Source organism: Nansenia antarctica (genome assembly GCF_963989245.1).
Source record: "Nansenia antarctica genome assembly, chromosome: 15".
In the NCBI taxonomy this organism is placed as follows: domain Eukaryota; kingdom Metazoa; phylum Chordata; class Actinopteri; order Argentiniformes; family Microstomatidae; genus Nansenia; species Nansenia antarctica.
In genome coordinates, this window is record NC_137685.1 from 30,084,606 (window position 1) to 30,106,526 (window position 21,921).

Below are 21,921 nucleotides of genomic sequence, written 5' to 3' on the forward strand. Positions count from 1 at the left end.
AAAATACGGTACTGTTCTAAACCTCTCTCTCTCTCACTCTCACTCTCACTCTCACTCTCTCTATTCCTCCTCATCATCTCTGTATACTGTACTAAACCTCTCTCTCTCTCACTCTCACTCTCACTCCTCATCATCTCTGTATACTGTTCTAAACCTCTCTCTCTCTCACTCTCACTCTCTCACTATTCCTCCTCATCATCTCTGTATACTGTTCTAAACCTCTCTCTCTCTCTCTCACTCTCACTCTCACTCACTCTCACTCTCTCTATTCCTCCTCATCATCTCTGTATACTGTTCTAAACCTCTCTCTCTCTCTCTCTCTCTCTCTCTCTCTCTCTCTCTCTCTCTCTCTCTCTCTCTCTCTCTCTCTCTCTCTCTCTCTCTCTCTCTCTCTCTCTCTCTCTCTCTCTCTCTCTCTCTCTCTCTCTCTCTCTCTCTCTCTCTCTCTCTCTCTCTCTCTCTCTCTCTCTCTCTCTCTCTCTCTCTCCTCATCATCAGGGGGGGGGGGGACACAGACCGGGAGTAAAGCCTAATCTGGGTTTTATTAACTCCTGCCTCCGATCGATCCGTCTCCATCAAAACAGCGTGGCTCTGCTCGGCTGTTAGCTTGGGCTCTGATCTTCCTCCAGAAAAAATCCAAGGGCAGATAGAGATTCTCTCTGTGCCAGTGGGAGCTTTAAGCCTATTAACATCATTTATCTCCTCCGCAGGCGTGGGATTTCTGTTATTAAGGTGGGCGGCTGGGCTCGGCGCCGCGCTGCGTGCACCTCACCTGGTGACAGCGCAGGGAGAAGAGGCCTGATGAGATGAGTGCTGCGGCGAGCACGGATGTGGCAGCCGGGGACACTGGGACATCATGACAGCAGGGTGGGTTATTTAAAGCCCTCAGAGGAGGGAGGGGGGAGGGGGGGGGGAAGAGAGAAAGAGAGAGAAAGAGAGAGATGGGAATGGAGAGATAGAGAGATAGGAGAGAGCGAGAAAGAGAGAATGTGTGTGTTTGTGTGTGAGTGTGTGTATGTGTGTGTGTGTGGGGGGGGGTGTCGGTCTGTGTGCGTGTCTGTGTGTGTGTATGTGTGTGTGTATGTGTGTCGGTGTGTGTGTGTAAGTGTGTGTGTAAGTGTGTGTGTGTGTGTGTCGGTGTGTGTGTGTGTGTGTGTTTATAGCCCTCAGAGAGAAGGGGGAGAGGGAGATGGAGAGAGAAAGTGAGGGAAAAAAAGAGAGATGTGGAAGAGAGAGAGAGAGAGAGAGAGAGAGAGAGAGAGAGAGAGAGAGAGAGAGAGAGAGAGAGAGAGAAGAGAGAGAGAAAGAATCAGCAGCATGTGCTTATCAGCAGACCTCCCCGGGGTCGGCTCTTCAGACATGGACAGGCCCGCGGCTCACAACAGAGCAGCAACCAATTAAAAACAATTAACTCACAACCTGCAGTCTGAGGGGACACTTGGAGTCATAACAGTACAAACCAGGCAGGAAGGCAGGCAGCCTCACACCAGGAAAGGCTGGTGGAGGTAGAAAATGGAGGACAGGCTCATAGGGCTCATAGTCATGGACGCATGTATTTGATACAATTTTTCATTCTCCATTCCATGCGGTACAATGAGACTAGGATTTCTACCAGCATCATCATTTACCCCTCCATGGTTCTGGTAGGATAACAGGTTCAACCCAAGGGGTTCTCAGAGAGAGGAGAGGATCCAAGGTGTTTACAAGAGGGACACGTCGTTTTAGAATTAAATGGATGCATGGGTTCTTTAGACAGATACCTTATTTGGTTTGGGTTTGACAGTAAAGCTAGTTAGTGAGGTCGCGCACGCGCACACACACACACACTCACACTCACACTCACACTCACACTCACACACTCACTCACTCACTCACTCACTCACTCACTCACTCACTCACTCACTCACTCACTCACTCACTCACTCACTCACTCACTCACTCACTCACTCACTCACTCACTCACACTCACACTCACACTCACTCACTCACTCACTCACTCACTCACTCACTCACTCACTCACTCACTCACACTCACACACACACACACACACACACACACACACACACACACACACACACACAAAGAAACAAGAGAGAGAGATATTTCATTGTTGTCAAAGTGGCCTTAAATGCATCAGAGCAGATAGATCCATTTAGTCACACAAACGTGCCCCTCTTCCAGGCAGCAGCCAGGCACTTCTCACTACGGTGGCCAGGATGGGCCAGTAGTCTATCTGGGGTGGCATAGAAATCACTAACACAGGTGCATCTAAAAATATATTGTGGAAAAGTTCATTATTTTCCGTAACTTAATTCAAAAAGTGACTCTTTTATATATTCTATATTGATTACACAAAGTGAAATATTTCAAGCCTTTTTTGTTTTAATGTTGATGATTACGGCTTACAGCTCATGAAAATCAAAAATCCAGTATCTCGAAATGTTATTAAGAATATTACATAAGACCAATAGGATTTATAAAACAGAAATGTTGACCTTCTGAAAAGTATGTTAATTTATGCACTCAATACTTGGTCTGGGCTCCTTTTGCACAAATGACTGCATCAATGCGGCGTGGCATGGAGGCAACCAGCCTGTGGCCCTGCTGAAGTGTTAGAGAAGCCCAGGTTGCTTTGATAGCGGCCTTCAGCTCGTCCAGTTCGAGCAACTAGATAAAAGGGGCTATTTTACGCACAGTGCCTATAGTACTTTTTCCGCATTTTGTTTTCGTTTGGGTTATAGACTCCGTTTAAAATGGATTAAATCCTCCCCCAAATGGTCATCACAATGCAAATGTATTAAACATTGAAACACAGAAATACCTCATGTGCTTAAGTATTCATACCCTTTGCTATGATACTCTTAAAATGAGCTAAAAAGCCAAAATGTCATTAACAAATCACTCAATACGTTGAAATGAGTCCATCTTAATGCATGGATAATAGTTTATGCAATTTTGTAATTAATATCTTTGTTTTTATAGGGTCTCTTCATGTAGGAGAGCTCTTAAAGCACATGTTGGTCCCTGCTATTTAAACATTTGATCTACTATACAACCTACTTATTCATTTTCTGCTGTTTCATCATCTCTCGCATGTGTCGTGGTTACATAGTCCTCGTCTCCGCTGTTTGCGGCATCGCTTCAGTTTAGTGAGTTCACTGGTTGGTAGCTTGTCAGATGTGACAAACAAAACTTAGGTGGAGCTCTCAACTGATTGCTTTAGCTAGCTCGTTAACTGAACACACCAGAGAGCGTAGTGTAATTGAGTGGTCTTTTTGCAAAGATCACTACTTCTGTACTCCGTGGCTGATCGCGCGCTCCACAACACTGCACAGCCCACACCGGAGAGCCAAAAAACGAATAAAATCGAATAGCAGGAGGCAGGGGTAGATGACCAGGAGGGCAGCAGAAAACAATGATAACTCCCGCTCAGACTTCCACAAGAAACACAACCACAAACCTCTGGGTGTCAGAAACGCATAGTGTTGATAGTTTGAGTAGAGGCCAGGATGACGATGGGGATGGCACCAGGACCAGACAGGGATTGTGTTCTGGCGCCTCTGTCTCAGGGAAAGTCCTGCGGTGCAGAACCGGAGCGGACAGCCAGAGCCTGGCCCGGTGGACGGCGGGTGGGTAAACAGGGGGGTGGGGGGTTGGCGATGCACTCCACCAGTGATAAATATCGCTGCCGGCAGACAGCCTCTCTGTCAGTGAGCGCCTCCTTCTAGCTCCGAGTTGCTATGGGCCAGAGGGGAGACGCGGGGGGGGGCGTCTGGCAGAGGGGAGGCGGGGGGGAGGCAGAGGGAAAGCTGCTGTATTGACTGGCTTCTCTCGCTCGGCTGATTTAAACAAGGTGTCAAGATTAACGAGCTGCTCAATAAACCAATTTGCTTGTTGAGATTTCACTGTCAGTCTAGGAGAGTCTGGGGTGGGGGAAGACAGAAGGAGAGAGAGATGGAGGGAGGAAGGAAGGAAGGAAGGAAGGGGGAGAGAGAGGCAGCAAACAGTGGGTAGTCTGGCCAGTCTGAACATTGAAATGTTCTTGTTAAGGAGAGTAGAGGGTGACAGTACCTTGGCCTCAGTGGGTATTAATGAGTATAGTGTGGGAGTACCTTGGTCTCACTGAGTATTAGTGGCATGGACCCTGAGGAACACTATTCCCCATAGTTGCCTGAGCTCTTCCACCAGTACCGTGGTCTCTGAGTATTAATGCGTATTAGTGAGTATAGTGTGCCAGTACCTTGGTCTCAGTGAGTATTAGTGAGTATAGTGGGCCAGTACCTTGGTCTCAGTCAGTATTAGTGAGTATAGTGTGTCAGTACCTTGGTCTCAGTCAGTATTAGTGAGTATAGTGGGCCAGTACCTTGGTCTCAGTGAGTATTAGTGAGTATAGTGACAGTACCTTGGTCTCAGTCAGTATTAGTGAGTATAGTGTGACAGTACCTTGGTCTCAGTCAGTATTAGTGAGTATAGTGGGCCAGTACCTTGGTCTCAGTCAGTATTAGTGAGTATAGTGTGTCAGTACCTTGGTCTCAGTCAGTATTAGTGAGTATAGTGTGTCAGTACCTTGGTCTCAGTGAGTATTAGTGAGTATAGTGTGTCAGTACCTTGGTCTCAGTGAGTATTAGTGAGTATAGTGTGTCAGTACCTTGGTCTCAGTCAGTATTAGTGAGTATAGTGTGTCAGTACCTTGGTCTCAGTCAGTATTAGTGAGTATAGTGTGACAGTACCTTGGTCTCAGTCAGTGTTAGTGAGTATAGTGTGTCAGTACCTTGGTCTCAGTCAGTGTTAGTGAGTATAGTGTGTCAGTACCTTGGTCTCAGTCAGTATTAGTGAGTATAGTGTGTCAGTACCTTGGTCTCAGTGAGTATAGTGTGTCAGTACCTTGGTCTCAGTGAGTATAGTGTGTCAGTACCTTGGTCTCAGTCAGTATTAGTGAGTATAGTGTGTCAGTACCTTGGTCTCAGTGAGTATTAGTGAGTATAGTGTGACAGTACCTTGGTCTCAGTCAGTATTAGTGAGTATAGTGTGTCAGTACCTTGGTCTCAGTGAGTATTAGTGAGTATAGTGTGACAGTACCTTGGTCTCAGTCAGTATTAGTGAGTATAGTGTGTCAGTACCTTGGTCTCAGTCAGTATTAGTGAGTATAGTGGGCCAGTACCTTGGTCTCAGTCAGTATTAGTGAGTATAGTGTGTCAGTACCTTGGTCTCAGTCAGTATTAGTGAGTATAGTGTGACAGTACCTTGGTCTCAGTCAGTATTAGTGAGTATAGTGTGTCAGTACCTTGGTCTCAGTGAGTATTAGTGAGTATAGTGTGATAGTACCTTGGTCTCAGTCAGTATTAGTGAGTATAGTGTGTCAGTACCTTGGTCTCAGTCAGTATTAGTGAGTATAGTGGGTCAGTACCTTGGTCTCAGTCAGTATTAGTGAGTATAGTGTGTCAGTACCTTGGTCTCAGTCAGTATTAGTGAGTATAGTGTGCCAGTACCTTGGTCTCAGTCAGTATTAGTGAGTATAGTGTGTCAGTACCTTGGTCTCAGTCAGTATTAGTGAGTATAGTGTGTCAGTACCTTGGTCTCAGTCAGTATTAGTGAGTATAGTGTGTCAGTACCTTGGTCTCAGTCAGTATTAGTGAGTATAGTGTGTCAGTACCTTGGTCTCAGTCAGTATTAGTGAGTATAGTGTGTCAGTACCTTGGTCTCAGTCAGTATTAGTGAGTATAGTGTGTCAGTACCTTGGTCTCAGTCAGTATTAGTGAGTATAGTGTGCCAGTACCTTGGTCTCAGTCAGTATTAGTGAGTATAGTGTGTCAGTACCTTGGTCTCAGTCAGTATTAGTGAGTATAGTGGGCCAGTACCTTGGTCTCAGTGAGTATAGTGTGTCAGTACCTTGGTCTCAGTCAGTATTAGTGAGTATAGTGTGTCAGTACCTTGGTCTCAGTCAGTATTAGTGAGTATAGTGTGTCAGTACCTTGGTCTCAGTGAGTATTAGTGAGTATAGTGTGTCAGTACCTTGGTCTCAGTCAGTATTAGTGAGTATAGTGTGTCAGTACCTTGGTCTCAGTGAGTATTAGTGAGTATAGTGTGTCAGTACCTTGGTCTCAGTCAGTATTAGTGAGTATAGTGTGTCAGTACCTTGGTCTCAGTCAGTATTAGTGAGTATAGTGTGTCAGTACCTTGGTCTCAGTCAGTATTAGTGAGTATAGTGTGTCAGTACCTTGGTCTCAGTCAGTATTAGTGAGTATAGTGTGTCAGTACCTTGGTCTCAGTCAGTATTAGTGAGTATAGTGTGTCAGTACCTTGGTCTCAGTCAGTATTAGTGAGTATAGTGTGTCAGTACCTTGGTCTCAGTCAGTATTAGTGAGTATAGTGTGTCAGTACCTTGGTCTCAGTCAGTATTAGTGAGTATAGTGTGTCAGTACCTTGGTCTCAGTCAGTATTAGTGAGTATAGTGTGTCAGTACCTTGGTCTCAGTCAGTATTAGTGAGTATAGTGTGTCAGTACCTTGGTCTCAGTCAGTATTAGTGAGTATAGTGTGTCAGTACCTTGGTCTCAGTCAGTATTAGTGAGTATAGTGTGTCAGTACCTTGGTCTCAGTCAGTATTAGTGAGTATAGTGTGTCAGTACCTTGGTCTCAGTCAGTATTAGTGAGTATAGTGTGTCAGTACCTTGGTCTCAGTCAGTATTAGTGAGTATAGTGTGTCAGTACCTTGGTCTCAGTGAGTATTAGTGAGTATAGTGTGTCAGTACCTTGGTCTCAGTCAGTATTAGTGAGTATAGTGTGTCAGTACCTTGGTCTCAGTCAGTATTAGTGAGTATAGTGTGTCAGTACCTTGGTCTCAGTCAGTATTAGTGAGTATAGGGTGTCAGTACCTTGGTCTCAGTCAGTATTAGTGAGTATAGTGTGTCAGTACCTTGGTCTCAGTCAGTATTAGTGAGTATAGTGGGTCAGTACCTTGGTCTCAGTCAGTATTAGTGAGTATAGTGTGTCAGTACCTTGGTCTCAGTCAGTATTAGTGAGTATAGTGTGTCAGTACCTTGGTCTCAGTCAGTATTAGTGAGTATAGTGTGCCAGTACCTTGGTCTCAGTCAGTATTAGTGAGTATAGTGTGTCAGTACCTTGGTCTCAGTCAGTATTAGTGAGTATAGTGTGTCAGTACCTTGGTCTCAGTCAGTATTAGTGAGTATAGTGTGTCAGTACCTTGGTCTCAGTCAGTATTAGTGAGTATAGTGTGTCAGTACCTTGGTCTCAGTCAGTATTAGTGAGTATAGTGTGTCAGTACCTTGGTCTCAGTCAGTATTAGTGAGTATAGTGTGTCAGTACCTTGGTCTCAGTCAGTATTAGTGAGTATAGTGTGCCAGTACCTTGGTCTCAGTCAGTATTAGTGAGTATAGTGTGTCAGTACCTTGGTCTCAGTCAGTATTAGTGAGTATAGTGGGCCAGTACCTTGGTCTCAGTCAGTATTAGTGAGTATAGTGTGTCAGTACCTTGGTCTCAGTGAGTATTAGTGAGTATAGTGTGTCAGTACCTTGGTCTCAGTCAGTATTAGTGAGTATAGTGTGTCAGTACCTTGGTCTCAGTCAGTATTAGTGAGTATAGTGTGTCAGTACCTTGGTCTCAGTCAGTATTAGTGAGTATAGTGTGTCAGTACCTTGGTCTCAGTCAGTATTAGTGAGTATAGTGTGTCAGTACCTTGGTCTCAGTCAGTATTAGTGAGTATAGTGGGTCAGTACCTTGGTCTCAGTCAGTATTAGTGAGTATAGTGTGTCAGTACCTTGGTCTCAGTCAGTATTAGTGAGTATAGTGTGTCAGTACCTTGGTCTCAGTCAGTATTAGTGAGTATAGTGTGCCAGTACCTTGGTCTCAGTCAGTATTAGTGAGTATAGTGTGTCAGTACCTTGGTCTCAGTCAGTATTAGTGAGTATAGTGTGTCAGTACCTTGGTCTCAGTCAGTATTAGTGAGTATAGTGTGTCAGTACCTTGGTCTCAGTCAGTATTAGTGAGTATAGTGTGTCAGTACCTTGGTCTCAGTCAGTATTAGTGAGTATAGTGTGTCAGTACCTTGGTCTCAGTCAGTATTAGTGAGTATAGTGTGTCAGTACCTTGGTCTCAGTCAGTATTAGTGAGTATAGTGTGCCAGTACCTTGGTCTCAGTCAGTATTAGTGAGTATAGTGTGTCAGTACCTTGGTCTCAGTCAGTATTAGTGAGTATAGTGGGCCAGTACCTTGGTCTCAGTGAGTATAGTGTGTCAGTACCTTGGTCTCAGTCAGTATTAGTGAGTATAGTGTGTCAGTACCTTGGTCTCAGTGAGTATTAGTGAGTATAGTGTGTCAGTACCTTGGTCTCAGTCAGTATTAGTGAGTATAGTGTGTCAGTACCTTGGTCTCAGTGAGTATTAGTGAGTATAGTGTGTCAGTACCTTGGTCTCAGTCAGTATTAGTGAGTATAGTGTGTCAGTACCTTGGTCTCAGTCAGTATTAGTGAGTATAGTGTGTCAGTACCTTGGTCTCAGTCAGTATTAGTGAGTATAGTGTGTCAGTACCTTGGTCTCAGTCAGTATTAGTGAGTATAGTGTGTCAGTACCTTGGTCTCAGTCAGTATTAGTGAGTATAGTGTGTCAGTACCTTGGTCTCAGTCAGTATTAGTGAGTATAGTGTGTCAGTACCTTGGTCTCAGTCAGTATTAGTGAGTATAGTGTGTCAGTACCTTGGTCTCAGTCAGTATTAGTGAGTATAGTGTGTCAGTACCTTGGTCTCAGTCAGTATTAGTGAGTATAGTGTGTCAGTACCTTGGTCTCAGTCAGTATTAGTGAGTATAGTGTGTCAGTACCTTGGTCTCAGTCAGTATTAGTGAGTATAGTGTGTCAGTACCTTGGTCTCAGTCAGTATTAGTGAGTATAGTGTGTCAGTACCTTGGTCTCAGTCAGTATTAGTGAGTATAGTGTGTCAGTACCTTGGTCTCAGTCAGTATTAGTGAGTATAGTGTGTCAGTACCTTGGTCTCAGTCAGTATTAGTGAGTATAGTGTGTCAGTACCTTGGTCTCAGTCAGTATTAGTGAGTATAGTGTGTCAGTACCTTGGTCTCAGTCAGTATTAGTGAGTATAGTGTGTCAGTACCTTGGTCTCAGTCAGTATTAGTGAGTATAGTGTGACAGTACCTTGGTCTCAGTCAGTATTAGTGAGTATAGTGTGTCAGTACCTTGGTCTCAGTCAGTATTAGTGAGTATAGTGTGTCAGTACCTTGGTCTCAGTCAGTATTAGTGAGTATAGTGTGTCAGTACCTTGGTCTCAGTCAGTATTAGTGAGTATAGTGTGTCAGTACCTTGGTCTCAGTCAGTATTAGTGAGTATAGTGTGTCAGTACCTTGGTCTCAGTCAGTATTAGTGAGTATAGTGTGTCAGTACCTTGGTCTCAGTCAGTATTAGTGAGTATAGTGTGTCAGTACCTTGGTCTCAGTCAGTTGTCTCTGCAGCAGCTGTAGAGCCTCTGTGTGGCCTTTCTCACTGTCCTGCAGCGTGGCCAGCTGCTCCTTCATCTCCCTCTGCAACACAACACAAACACACACAGTGTCACACACACACACACACACACACAGTGTCACACACACACACACAGTGTCACACACACACACACACACACAGTGTCACACACAGACACACAGTGTCAAACACACACACACAGTGTCACACACACACACACACAGCATATCACACACACACACACACACACAGCATATCACACACACACACACACACACAGCATATCACACACACACAAACACAGCGTATCACACACACACACACAGCATATCACACACACAGCGTATCACACACACACACACACACACACACAGCATATCACACACACACACACACAGCATATCACACACACACACACACACAGCGTATCACACACACACAAACACAGCATATCACACACACACAAACACAGCGTATCACACACACACAAACACAGCGTATCACACACACACACACACACACAGCATATCACACACACACACACACACAGCATATCACACACACACACACACACAGCGTATCACACACACACACACACAGCGTATCACACACACACACACAGCATATCACACACACACAGCATATCACACACACACACAAACACAGCATATCACACACACACACACAGCATATCACACACACACAAACACAGCATATCACACACACAAACACAGCATATCACACACACACACAAACACAGCATATCACACACACACACACACACACAGCGTATCACACACACACACACACACACAGCATATCACACACACACAAACACAGCATATCACACACACACACACAAACACAGCGTATCACACACACACACAAACACAGCATATCACACACACACAAACACAGCATATCACACACACACAAACACAGCATATCACACACACACAAACACAGCGTATCACACACACACACACAAACACAGCATATCACACACACACAAACACAGCATATCACACACACACAAACACAGCATATCACACACACACAAACACAGCATATCACACACACACAAACAGCGTATCACACACACACACAAACACAGCGTATCACACACACACAAACACAGCGTATCACACACACACACACACACACACACACACAGCATAACACACACACACACACACACACACACACACACACACACACACCTCATTGTTCCTAATTCACCATCACTAATGAATTAACAATATAATAGGCCATGTAATCACACAAGGTGCTCATGATCGAATCCATTTCCCTCCACATCAAATCAAACTCGACAAATTACGTTTCGATTCGGTCCATTGATTTATTAGGGCTTACTAAAAGTCGGATTCTGACCTACGCAAGCACCTTTTCTCCCACTTGTTGCTAGGGAAAACTACCGGTTCGTCTCAAGGTCGTCCTTGACTCCCAGCACCACCAAGGGAGGTTCAGGTATCTCAGACAGACAGACAGACATCTTCTCCTGCTAAACGCCCTTTATGACTTATTGATTAAGGAGGGCTATATTAGCATAGTATAGCTGTGCTGTGGTCATGGCTGAGGTGGTCCTGCCAGGCAGGGCAGGTGTAAACCATGGCCATGTCAGGTCGAGAAGAGGAAATGGAGCGCGCGGGGGGGGGGGGGGGGGGGATTCGCGCGTCAGAGAGACAGTGGGTTCCTATCAGAGAAACTGGGACTCCTCTCACCCCCCCCGCATCTCAGCCACCTCCTCAGAGCGTCAGGCAGTCTCAGGCAGGAAGAAGACGCCGGCCAGAGGAGCCACCTGCTGTGTCCCAAACAGCAGCATGGAGCCACACACACGTCACACACACACACGTCACACGGTCCCCTGAGCCACGCCTACACTGCTGACACACTGTGACCACAATATAGATAGGTAGGTAGACAGAGAGACAGATAGATAGACAGATATAGATGGATGGATATACGGATCAACAGATGGATAGATAGATAACATCTTAATTTTCCCTCGGGGATCAATAAAGTAAGTGACTACAGATAGATGGACGGATGGATAGATAATTAGATAGATACTTTATTGATCCCGAGGGGGAAATTGAGATGTTACAGCAGATGATGACTATAGATGTTTCACTTACTTTAGACAAAATGTACATGTTGTAAGTCGCTTTGGATAAAGGCGTCTGTTTAAATGTTTAAAGTGTAAATGTAACACCTATGAAGGTCACTTTTAAAACACAGCGATCCACTTGGACAACACCGCCACACGACACTCCCGTAGAGAAAGTCAACAAAACACTCTAGCTGCTTGGGACTAGCTTGGAAACTGCTCTCAAGTGACCAGTTTAAAGTAGGCATACAATTCAGAACATTCAGTTCATCAATGGCAGTTCTGCCCATGGCAGAAAAACAGGCATGGCCACTGCACTTACTGAGGTTTATTTGGTGCTAAGACAAGCCATTTGTCCTTGGCTACAATGAGCTAAAAACATCGGAGAAAGACGAATGTGGGTGTTTGTTTTAACAGGGCTTTTTAACAGACTCCTCAAGGACACGGCGACTAGAGAAAACATTCCCCATTACTCAGGCGGAACGTGACGTTACATTTGAATGATAAGAGAGACTGCAGCAGCGGGTCAGTGGACTCTGTCTCCCTGCCAAGCAGCACGTGTCTGCTACTGGAGGTCAAGGCCCACCCTCTCAGCCTGAGGACCAATCAAGGGCCTCTCTCACAGCCAGAGGACCAATCAAGGGCCTCTCTCACAGCCAGAGGACCAATCAAGGGCCTCTCTCACATCGTAAGAACCAATCAAGGGCCTCTCTCACATCGTAAGAACCAATCAAGGGCCTCTCTCACATCGTGAGAACCAATCAAGGGCTGTTCTCACAGCCAGAGGACCAATAAAGGGCCTCTCTCACATCGTAAGAACCAATAAAGGGCTGTCCTCACAGCCAGAGGACCAAATCAAGGGCCTCTCGTATGCAACAATAGGCTGTAGCCTGGTGTGTTTCTCACTCACAAAAAACATCAAAATAGTACAGAGAGAGAAGGAGAAACAGAGAGAGAGAGTGTCTGTGTGTGCGTGTAGGTATGTGTGTGTAGGTATGTGTGTGTGTGTGTGTGTGTGTGTGTGTGTGTGTAGGTGTGTGTGTGTGTGTGTGTGTAGGTATGTGTGTGTGTGTGTGTGTGTGTGTGTGTGTGTAGCTTTGCGTGCGTGCGTCTGTCTGGCCGCTCTGTGGAGGTGGCCCTCTCCCCTGTCCATCTCAGCTGGCCGAGCGAGTCTGACATGACATTTCCCCAGGATGCATCACAGCAGGGAACGGGGTCACGGCTGGTCGCTTGTAAATCTAAAACTCATTTCACCCCCGCCTCCCCCTCCTCTCACGTTAGCTGCTGCAGGGTACGTCTTTAAAAAAGTTTGATCGCTGCCACACATTTCTTAAACACGCACAGGGGCTTTAAATTCCCAGCGTTTCCTCCCGGCTGAAGGCTTTATTAAACGCAGCAGCTTGACTGCGAGGGGCCCGGGGTTGATACGCCAAATAGTGCTGAGCCGAGCCAAACGTACCTTACACCTCAGAATACTCTGGAGCTTCATTTTTTGACTGTGGTTATTATTGTTATTTATTGTAATAGTTTTGAGAAAACTGTAATTATTCAATCTGAGTTCTACATTTTCTGATCGACATTTTTTTGTATATAAAAGTCTGAAAATGCATGTCAATATCATGAAAAAAACATTAGACACGGTGTTCAAAAACTCCTGTTGGATTATTTCCCTTACTGCATCTATTACAAATATCACGTTAAAAGGTGGCTGACTTTTCCCCAATTTGCACATTACAAACTGAGGCCCAAAGAGGGTTATTGGCTTCAAACTGTCTGCTCTGCATTGATGAAGGCTGAGAACCAAACAGCAGCACTGGGTTGCGGCATGAATAATGAAAAGCTCACAAGACGTGGAGGATCTGTGGGGCTACACACACACACGCTCTGGATCTGCTCTCATTCACTGTGAAGAATGGTTTGGTACTGATCGCTTCATTCACATTCACTAAAGCAAAGACAAAAGACCAACCAAAAAAAACTCAGACAAAAGTAAGCTGCCTAAAGGCTTCCAAGAGAGGCAAATAGCATGTTGATGTACTGTTAGTAGGCGGGTGTGCGTGGAGATGAATCATGGGTGAAAAGATGAAAAACGCGCTGTTCACCACCTGTGAATTCACCATTCCGTTTGATCTACTGTACCACGCTAGGAACACTTCACATTCAGGATATTTTCTATTTCGGGGGATCTGTCTAAAGTTGAGGTTTATTGAATCAGCCATAGTGTTACCAAATAGACTCAGCGTCCGTCTCTTTGATCTTTTGATCTTTCCACACGCAAACCCCCGAAACAAGAACCTACATGAACTCAACACTCTGAAAGTGCTTTTTTACAGGGACACTTACCTATAACCTTGCTCAAGCGGGGGTCGTAATTCTGTCTGGTCATGAAACAGGTTAAATACGCTGCCGTGAGCTGAGCAGTGAGCACGTGGTGGACAGTGTGGTATAACGCTCTACTTTTACAGCCCTTTATGGAGTTCAATCTCAGCGAACCGAGGGAGGAAGACACTGTCTAGGCCTGAACCCGCCTCCGCCATGAGTCATTCGGTTATTATCTTCTATCTTCCTTCCTGGAAAGAAAAACTCACACTTTGTTTGTCTTCCGTCTTCGTTTGTTTGTACACAGCAGGAGAGGACAGCGAGTGTGTGTCAGACTGAGCGTTATTGATTTCTGCGCCGCTCAACCCGATAAAGGGAATTCAAAGACTTTGGCGCGCCTCGGAGAAAGAGTCCATCTATTAATACGACAGCAATAAGGCCGTCGTAAGCCTTGGAAAAGGAAGAAAGCCTTAATAAAAGCCTCTTCTCAAGAAGGAAGTTCAGTTCGTTGTGTACTGGTGGCCGTCGCTAGACGGCTTCACTTTCGACACCAGACTTTCAATAGAGCGTGAACAATGGCGGTAGCGGTGGCGGAGGAAGAGGAGGAGGAGAAAGGAAAGGGAGGGGAAGAGAAAAACAACACTGGTCAGTCAGTGGAACAAGGTCAAATAGCCAGTGGCCTCTGGTCTGCTGACGTACAGAACTTCTCTCCCCAGACACGGCGCAGTACAGTGTGCAGGCTAACTCAGGGTACCTCAGGGGAGGTAATAGCCTTGCACAGCAGACCTGTCTCAGGCAGCAGAGTGCCCTGTGACCACCAATGACGCAGTAGCAGCTAGCTAGCTAGCTCAGATGTCTATTGTTTTATTCTATTATTATATTGTCACTTTATTTTGTTGTTGTTTGTGATGTGAGCTGCTGTAAAGCCTACATTTTCTGCCTGCCTGCCTGCCTGCCTGCCGATCTATCTACCTACCTACCTATCTATCTATCTATCTAACTGCTGCAAATCCCAACAGGAGTCCACATTACCTGAGCTAGCTAGGTAGCTAGTGGGCTAGCCATGTCTTTGAGGAGTATAACCCTTTCCACTGCTCTGAGTGACATAGGAGACACTGCCTCTGACCCTGACGTAGAATAAAGCTGACAAGGATGTTATATAGTAGCTAGCTAGGAAAGAACCATTAGAGAGAGGGGGAGAGAGGGAAGAACAAACTATTACATGAGGGACGGACCATTACATTACTATCCGTTTCAGAATGAGACAGTCCCATTACTGTTCTCTTGTGGTATGAACTTTTGTACTCAATATAACAGAATTAATGTTTTGGGATTTCTTCCACCCCCGACTCATTATTCTTAGAAACAGCCAGGCACTTAAAGGACGGCCCTGGAATGTTGTATTGTAACCGAGGAGACAAAAAAAACGTTGTAGCAAGCCAGATTATTCGTAGATCATATTGCATGGGGCGCTTTCATATTTATGACTGCCTTGTAACACTAAACCCAAAGAATGGAAAACATTTGTGCCTGGTAGAGAATAGTGGCCAAATAATGGCGTTTCATTAACTGTGGGGGACCTCAGCAGGGGGTCTATCCAACTATGCCAACCTATGCCAGCTCCTCCCCTGGGTGTCTGTTAGCTTGGCCTAATTCCCTCTCAATGCCCTCAGGGCAAACTGCAATGGTGCAGCTCATAAACAAAAACAGCAGCAGCAACAAGAACAATAACAACAACAACAGTCTCCACTCATACAGAAGTGCTGTGTCAAGCTGATTTTTCTTCTCTTTTTTGGTATTTATTCCGCCACACTTCTCTGGGAGACAGACAAACAGTACTCAAGCTGTGCCTCAGCTCCCTGCCACCCTGTAGTTTCCCCTGACATCAGCAGAGCTGCAGCCTCTCTGGGGAGGACCCAGGGCACAGAGGCAGGCAGGGAGGGAGACAGGGAGGCAGGGAGGGAGGGAGGGAGACAGGGAGGCAGGGAGGGAGGGAGGGAGGCAGGCAGGGAGGCAGGGAGACAGGGAGGCAGGGAGGGAGACAGGGAGGCAGGGAGGCAGGGAGGGAGGGAGGGAGGGAGGCAGGGAGACAGGGAGTCAGGCAGGGAGGGAGACAGGGAGGCAGGCAGGGAGGGAGTCAGGGAGACAGGGAGACAGGCAGGGAGGGAGACAGGGAGGCAGGCAGGGAGGGAGTCAGGGAGACAGGGAGACAGGGAGGCAGGGAGAGAGGGAGACAGGGAGGCAGGGAGACAGGGAGGCAGGGAGACAGGGAGGGAGACAGGGAGGGAGACAGGGAGGGAGGGAGGGAGACAGGGAGGCAGGGAGGGAGACAGGGAGACAGGGAGGCAGGGAGACAGGGAGGCAGGGAGACAGGGAGGCAGGGAGACAGGGAGGCAGGGAGACAGGGAGGCAGGGAGACAGGGAGGCAGGCAGGGAGACAGGGAGGCAGGCAGGCAGGGAGGCAGGCAGGGAGACAGGGAGGCAGGCAGGCAGGGAGGCAGGCAGGGAGGCAGGGAGACAGGGAGACAGGGAGGCAGGCAGGGAGACAGGGAGAGGCAGGGAGGCAGGGAGACAGGGAGGCAGGCAGGGAGGCAGGGAGACAGGGAGACAGGGAGGCAGGGAGACAGGGAGACAGAGAGGCAGGGAGACAGAGAGACAGGGAGACAGAGAGACAGAGAGACAGGGAGACAGGGAGGCAGGGAGACAGGGAGACAGGGAGACAGAGAGGCAGGGAGACAGAGAGACAGGGAGACAGAGAGACAGGGAGACAGAGAGACAGGGAGACAGAGAGGCAGGGAGACAGGGAGACAGGGAGACAGAGAGGCAGGGAGACAGGGAGACAGAGAGGCAGGGAGACAGGGAGACAGAGAGACAGGGAGGCAGGGAGACAGTGAGACAGGGAGGCAGACAGGCAGGGAGGGGGACACGCAGTGTGTGTGCATGTGTGCACGCATGAACAGGCCTGGATAGACAGACAGTATAACAGTGACCAGACTGAGCCTCCCTCCTCCCTCAGACCTCCTCCAGAGGTAACGGCCATCAGTCAGATGAGCGATTGGAGAGATTCCAGCCCAGCGCCTGCCTGGCTGTAGCTGAGGAGTGACCACTGTGGCCCGGCTGGCTGGCTGGCTGGCTGGCTGGCTGGCTGGCTGGCTGGCTGGCTGGCTGTGCCCAGTACCCAGGATTATCTGGCCCTAACGAGATTACCACCAGACAATGTCCAAAACAAGCAGCCCGCTGGAAAACGAACCAAAGTGCATTTGCACATACACACACACACACACACACACACACACACACACACACAGACTCTCTGTGTTCCTCTCACTGTGTGTGTGTGTGTGTGTGTGTGTGTGTGTGTGTGTGTGTGTGTGTGTGTGTGTGAGAGAATGAGTATGTTTCTCACGCGCACACGCACAAAGTGAATGAGAGAAAAAGAGAGAGTCTGTATAGTATGTGCAAATTCACTTTGATTCACTTTGTCTGTTGGTAATCTTGCACAAGCACAGGCACTATACACACACACACACACACACGCTGAGATGATGTACATTGGTATAAGGAGAGGGGAAGAAGAGACTGAAGCGGTGGCGCCGTCTCTCTCCAGTGGTTGGAATGTAGGCCAAGTCATGTAAATGATAAATGTTCCCAGGCCTGCTCCACTTCCTAGCGTGGGGTGATAAGGACATAGAAAAACATGCAAATCCACTCCGTCTAACTACAAGAAAAACACCTATAGGGGATTCAGGCCGAGGTTTCCAATCCTTAAATACCGCCTCGTGTTTGTCTTTAATTGCTGGCGGAGGACTACTCCTTCACCCAGAGAGAAGGGCGTTGAAGAGGCTGTCTGGTAATGAGAGCAGAGCACAGACACACGGCCGGGGCCGGGGCCAGTTTTAAAGACATCTATTAGCGAAGGCTTACAGGAAATCACTGCTCTCAAAGCTGAGGTTTGTTCATTAGCAGGGTTCGCAGGCCCTGGCTGGGGATGGGGGCGGGAGGGGGGTTAGGAGGTGGAGCCCCTCCACCTCCTAACCACCAGGGGGGGGGGGCAGTACGGGACAAGAGGGAGGACAGGTCTTCTTTGCAGAGGAGCGGAGACCTCCTGGGGGTTTGGCCAAGGTGAACGGCCTCCTGGGCCTGCGGCCTGGGCAGAGAGATGTTCCATGCAGACAGACAGACAGCCAGACAGACAGCCCTGTCAATGAATCACCTGCCCTTCTCTCAGCAACTGACTGGGCCGACAGACAGGCTGCAACAACTAGACCGTGACAGATGGGTCTAAACACACACACACACATACACACACAAAACAAAAAACAGACACACACACACACACACACAAACATAACACGAGCATGCACACACACAGGCAGACACACCCACAGGCAGACACACACACACAGGCAGACACACACACACAGGCAGACACACACACAGGCAGACACACACACAGGCAGACACACCGACAGGCAGACACACACGCACACAGGCAGACACACACACAGGCAGACACACACACACAGGCAGACACACACACACAGGCAGACACACACACAGGCAGACACACACACAGGCAGACACACACACAGGCAGACGCACACAGGCAGACACACACACAGGCAGACACACACACACACACACACACACACACACACACACACAGACACACCCACAGGCAGACACACACACAGGCAGACACACACACACACAGGCAGAGAGAGACACACACAGGCAAACACACACAGGCAGACACACAGGCAGACACTAGGGCTGCACGATTAATCGATTTTAAATCGAAATCGCGATTTGAGATGGTGCGATTAGCAAATCGCAAAGCCTGCGATTTGGGATACATTATACAGCGCGTCGGATTCAACGTCAATGAACGCACACACCCAACAACAACACTGCACGTGAAACGCCCAGGTGTGAATCTGTGAAGACGTTTCAGTAGCTAGCAACATTCATGGTGTGGATAAATGGCTTCAGCAGAGCCAGAAGCAACGATTTAGTCCCGAAGAAAAACAGCACTTCTGTTGTACTTGGAAGTATTTCGGGTTTAGGACGACAGATGTGCAACAAAAGCAGGTGTTGCGCACAACCTGTCGTGGAACAATCGCTACATCCAGAGGCAACACCGCAAACCTGTATCAGCACTTGAAAAAGTATCACAGGCAGCTCTATGACGAGTGTACGGTCAGAAACGGAGAGTTAAGAGAAAGTCCCGTAGCCCGGTCTAACGTTAAGCAAACTAGAGTTTTAGAGTCGTTTGCGGCTGTTACGCCGTATGAAAAGGCACCGTGAAATAACCAATTCCATCACGCATTACCTCGCTAAAGACGTGGTGTCTATTAACACTGTGAGCAACGAAGGGTTTAAAAAACTAATCCAAACGCTGGATAAAAGATAATGTGATTCCATCCCGCGCGTACGGAGCTGAAAAATGTGGAGTACTATGCAACAACAACCGATCTGCGGTCGAGCCGTGCACTTGCATACATTACGACGAGTTGAAGAGCTTTATCTATTTCAATGTTTACAGAAAGGACCTATTCTTTTTTACTGGACATTTTTATTATGACTTTATTTAACTTGATTGCAGTATGTGCAATATTTAGATGCTGCTCCTGAGCCATAATTAAATAACCTTGTTTGTAGAAAGGTCCTATTTTATTTTCATATTGGAATTGTTCAATTTTTTTGACACTTGAGAGAAACAAAATGGCAGCTGTTTAAAAAACCCATACATAAATATGTTGTTCCAATTCATATATTTTAAGTTCTCATCCTTGCATTAGAACAGTTTGATGGCATTAGAGCAGTTAACAGTTTGATGGTATCATGTGGTAATGCTCTCTGAAATTAGCCCATGATAGAAGGTGATAGACAGATTCATCCAATCACCTGCCAAGTATTTTTGAAAGTACCTGCCCTTTTCCAAACAGCTTCCAATGAAGCTTTCCTAGATGGTTGTGTGAAACAAACCACCTGAGTCAGGTTAGTAATGCTCCATCACATGTTTTAATCTGAAGCTTGATTTTAAAGCAACCCAACTTTAAAGCAACCCAATGTACGTTTAGTTCTTTCACTCGTAGCTCGGGCTGTGGGGGTGCTAGAGGAGGGAGCCTCTAAGTCCCCTGAAGACGTACAAACAAACTGCACGTTGATACGACCTTCCTGCCGGAGATATGGCCACACTTTACAAAAACTTCCTTTGGGTCGCTTTAAAAAATAATAATCGCAAATTAAATCGCAATCGCAATATCTGTCCAAATAATCGCAATTAGATTTTTTCCCCCAAATCGTGCAGCCCTAGCAGACACACACACAGGCAGACACACACACAGGCAGACACACACAGACACACACACACACACACACACACACACAGGCAGACACACACACAGGCAGACACACACACACAGGCAGACACACACACAGGCAGGCAGACACACACACAGGCAGACACACACACACAGGCAGACACACACACAGGCAGACACACACACAGGCAGACACACACACAGGCAGACACACACACAGGCAGACACACACAGGCAGACACACACACAGGCAGACACACACACAGGCAGACACACACACAGATCTGAGACAAGGAGTGGGCAATACATCATCACTGGTGCAGAAAAACAACGGTACAGAACATGGCGCAAATTAGCTTTGTGCTTCTGACGTTCCATAATAACAATAATACTACCCTAACAAATCAGTAGCGCCCATAAATCACATTTCTAATTATTTTCAAAGAGAGGGTCATTAGTAATACTGACTCGTGGGGCTGTATTTGTGCAGGTTTGTTCCCACGACGACCCAGGCAAAAAACAATGAGTTCCTTAGTTCCTTAGGGGACAAAGACAACGTTTTCCAGAGGGCTTTGTGTCGCCCTTGAGGCAGTGACTTCACTGATGACACCGACTATAAAGAATTCCGACCCTCAGATATCCTTACCCACTTTCTGTTTTTACGATCAGGCCATCAACCTCTGATAGTCAGCATGTTGTTCACGTCAAACGAGGCAGTGTGTTCGAGTCGGGGGAGGCTGGTGGAGAAATCTGAGGATGGGCTCGTCAGTGTCCACCGATTTCTAGCAGTTTGATTACCGTTCCTCGTTCCACTCCACGCATTAACAAAGAGCCCGTCCTCTGATTTCTACCTCAAGTAGCCTCCCCTGGAGTGAGTGTGTGTGAAGCGTGCTACACGCAGGGTTAACAAACATATCTGCCCTCCGGCTCCTCCTCTCCTCCTCCTTGGCTGGGCTGCTGGACGCAGCTGTACACTGTGACGCCACGTGTTTATCTGTGGCTTCTTCATATTCATCGCTTGCCAGCATTTCTACTTTATCTGACCCACTAAATATGTGTGTGTGTGTGTGTGTGCGTGCGTATGGACTCATGCACAAACAAACACAGTCACATTTTCCCAACCTAAATCTAAACTACCCTGTAGTTGCCTGTCAATCAATGCCATGGCCATGTGTAGTGATACTCTGTTAGGACTCTGTTAGGACTGTCAGGACTCTGTTAGAAGACTCTGTTAGGACTCTGTTAGGATTCTGTTAGGACTCTGTTAGGACTCTGTTAGGACTCTGTTAGGACTCTGTCAGGACCCTGTTAGGACTCTGTTAGAAGACTCTGTTAGAAGACTCTGTTAGAAGACTCTGTTAGAAGACTCTGTTAGAAGACTCTGTTAGGACTCTGTCAGGACTTGTTAGAACTCTGTTAGAAGACTCTGTTAGGACTCTGTTAGAAGACCCTGTTAGAAGACTCTGTTAGGACTCTGTTAGAAGACTCTGTTAGGACTCTGTCAGGACTCTGTTAGAACTCTGTTAGAAGACTTAGTTAGAAGACTCTGTTAGGACTCTGTTAGAACTCTGTTAGGACTCTGTCAGGACTCTGTTAGAACTCTGTTAGAAGACTCTGTTAGGACTCTGTTGGAACTCTGTTAGAAGACTCTGTTAGAAGACTCTGTT

General features: G+C 47.0%; 1 protein-coding gene across 1 annotated transcript in view; it reads right to left on the reverse strand.

The window, feature by feature from the left end:
• trim62.1 (tripartite motif containing 62, tandem duplicate 1) overlaps positions 1–21,921 on the reverse strand; it is a 65,033-nt gene that overhangs the window by 14,091 nt on the left and 29,021 nt on the right. Inside the window, exon 3 of the mRNA XM_080545581.1 lies at positions 9,448–9,543. Coding sequence (XP_080401707.1) covers positions 9,448–9,543 — 96 coding nt within the window. The remainder of the gene's footprint in view (positions 1–9,447; positions 9,544–21,921) is intronic.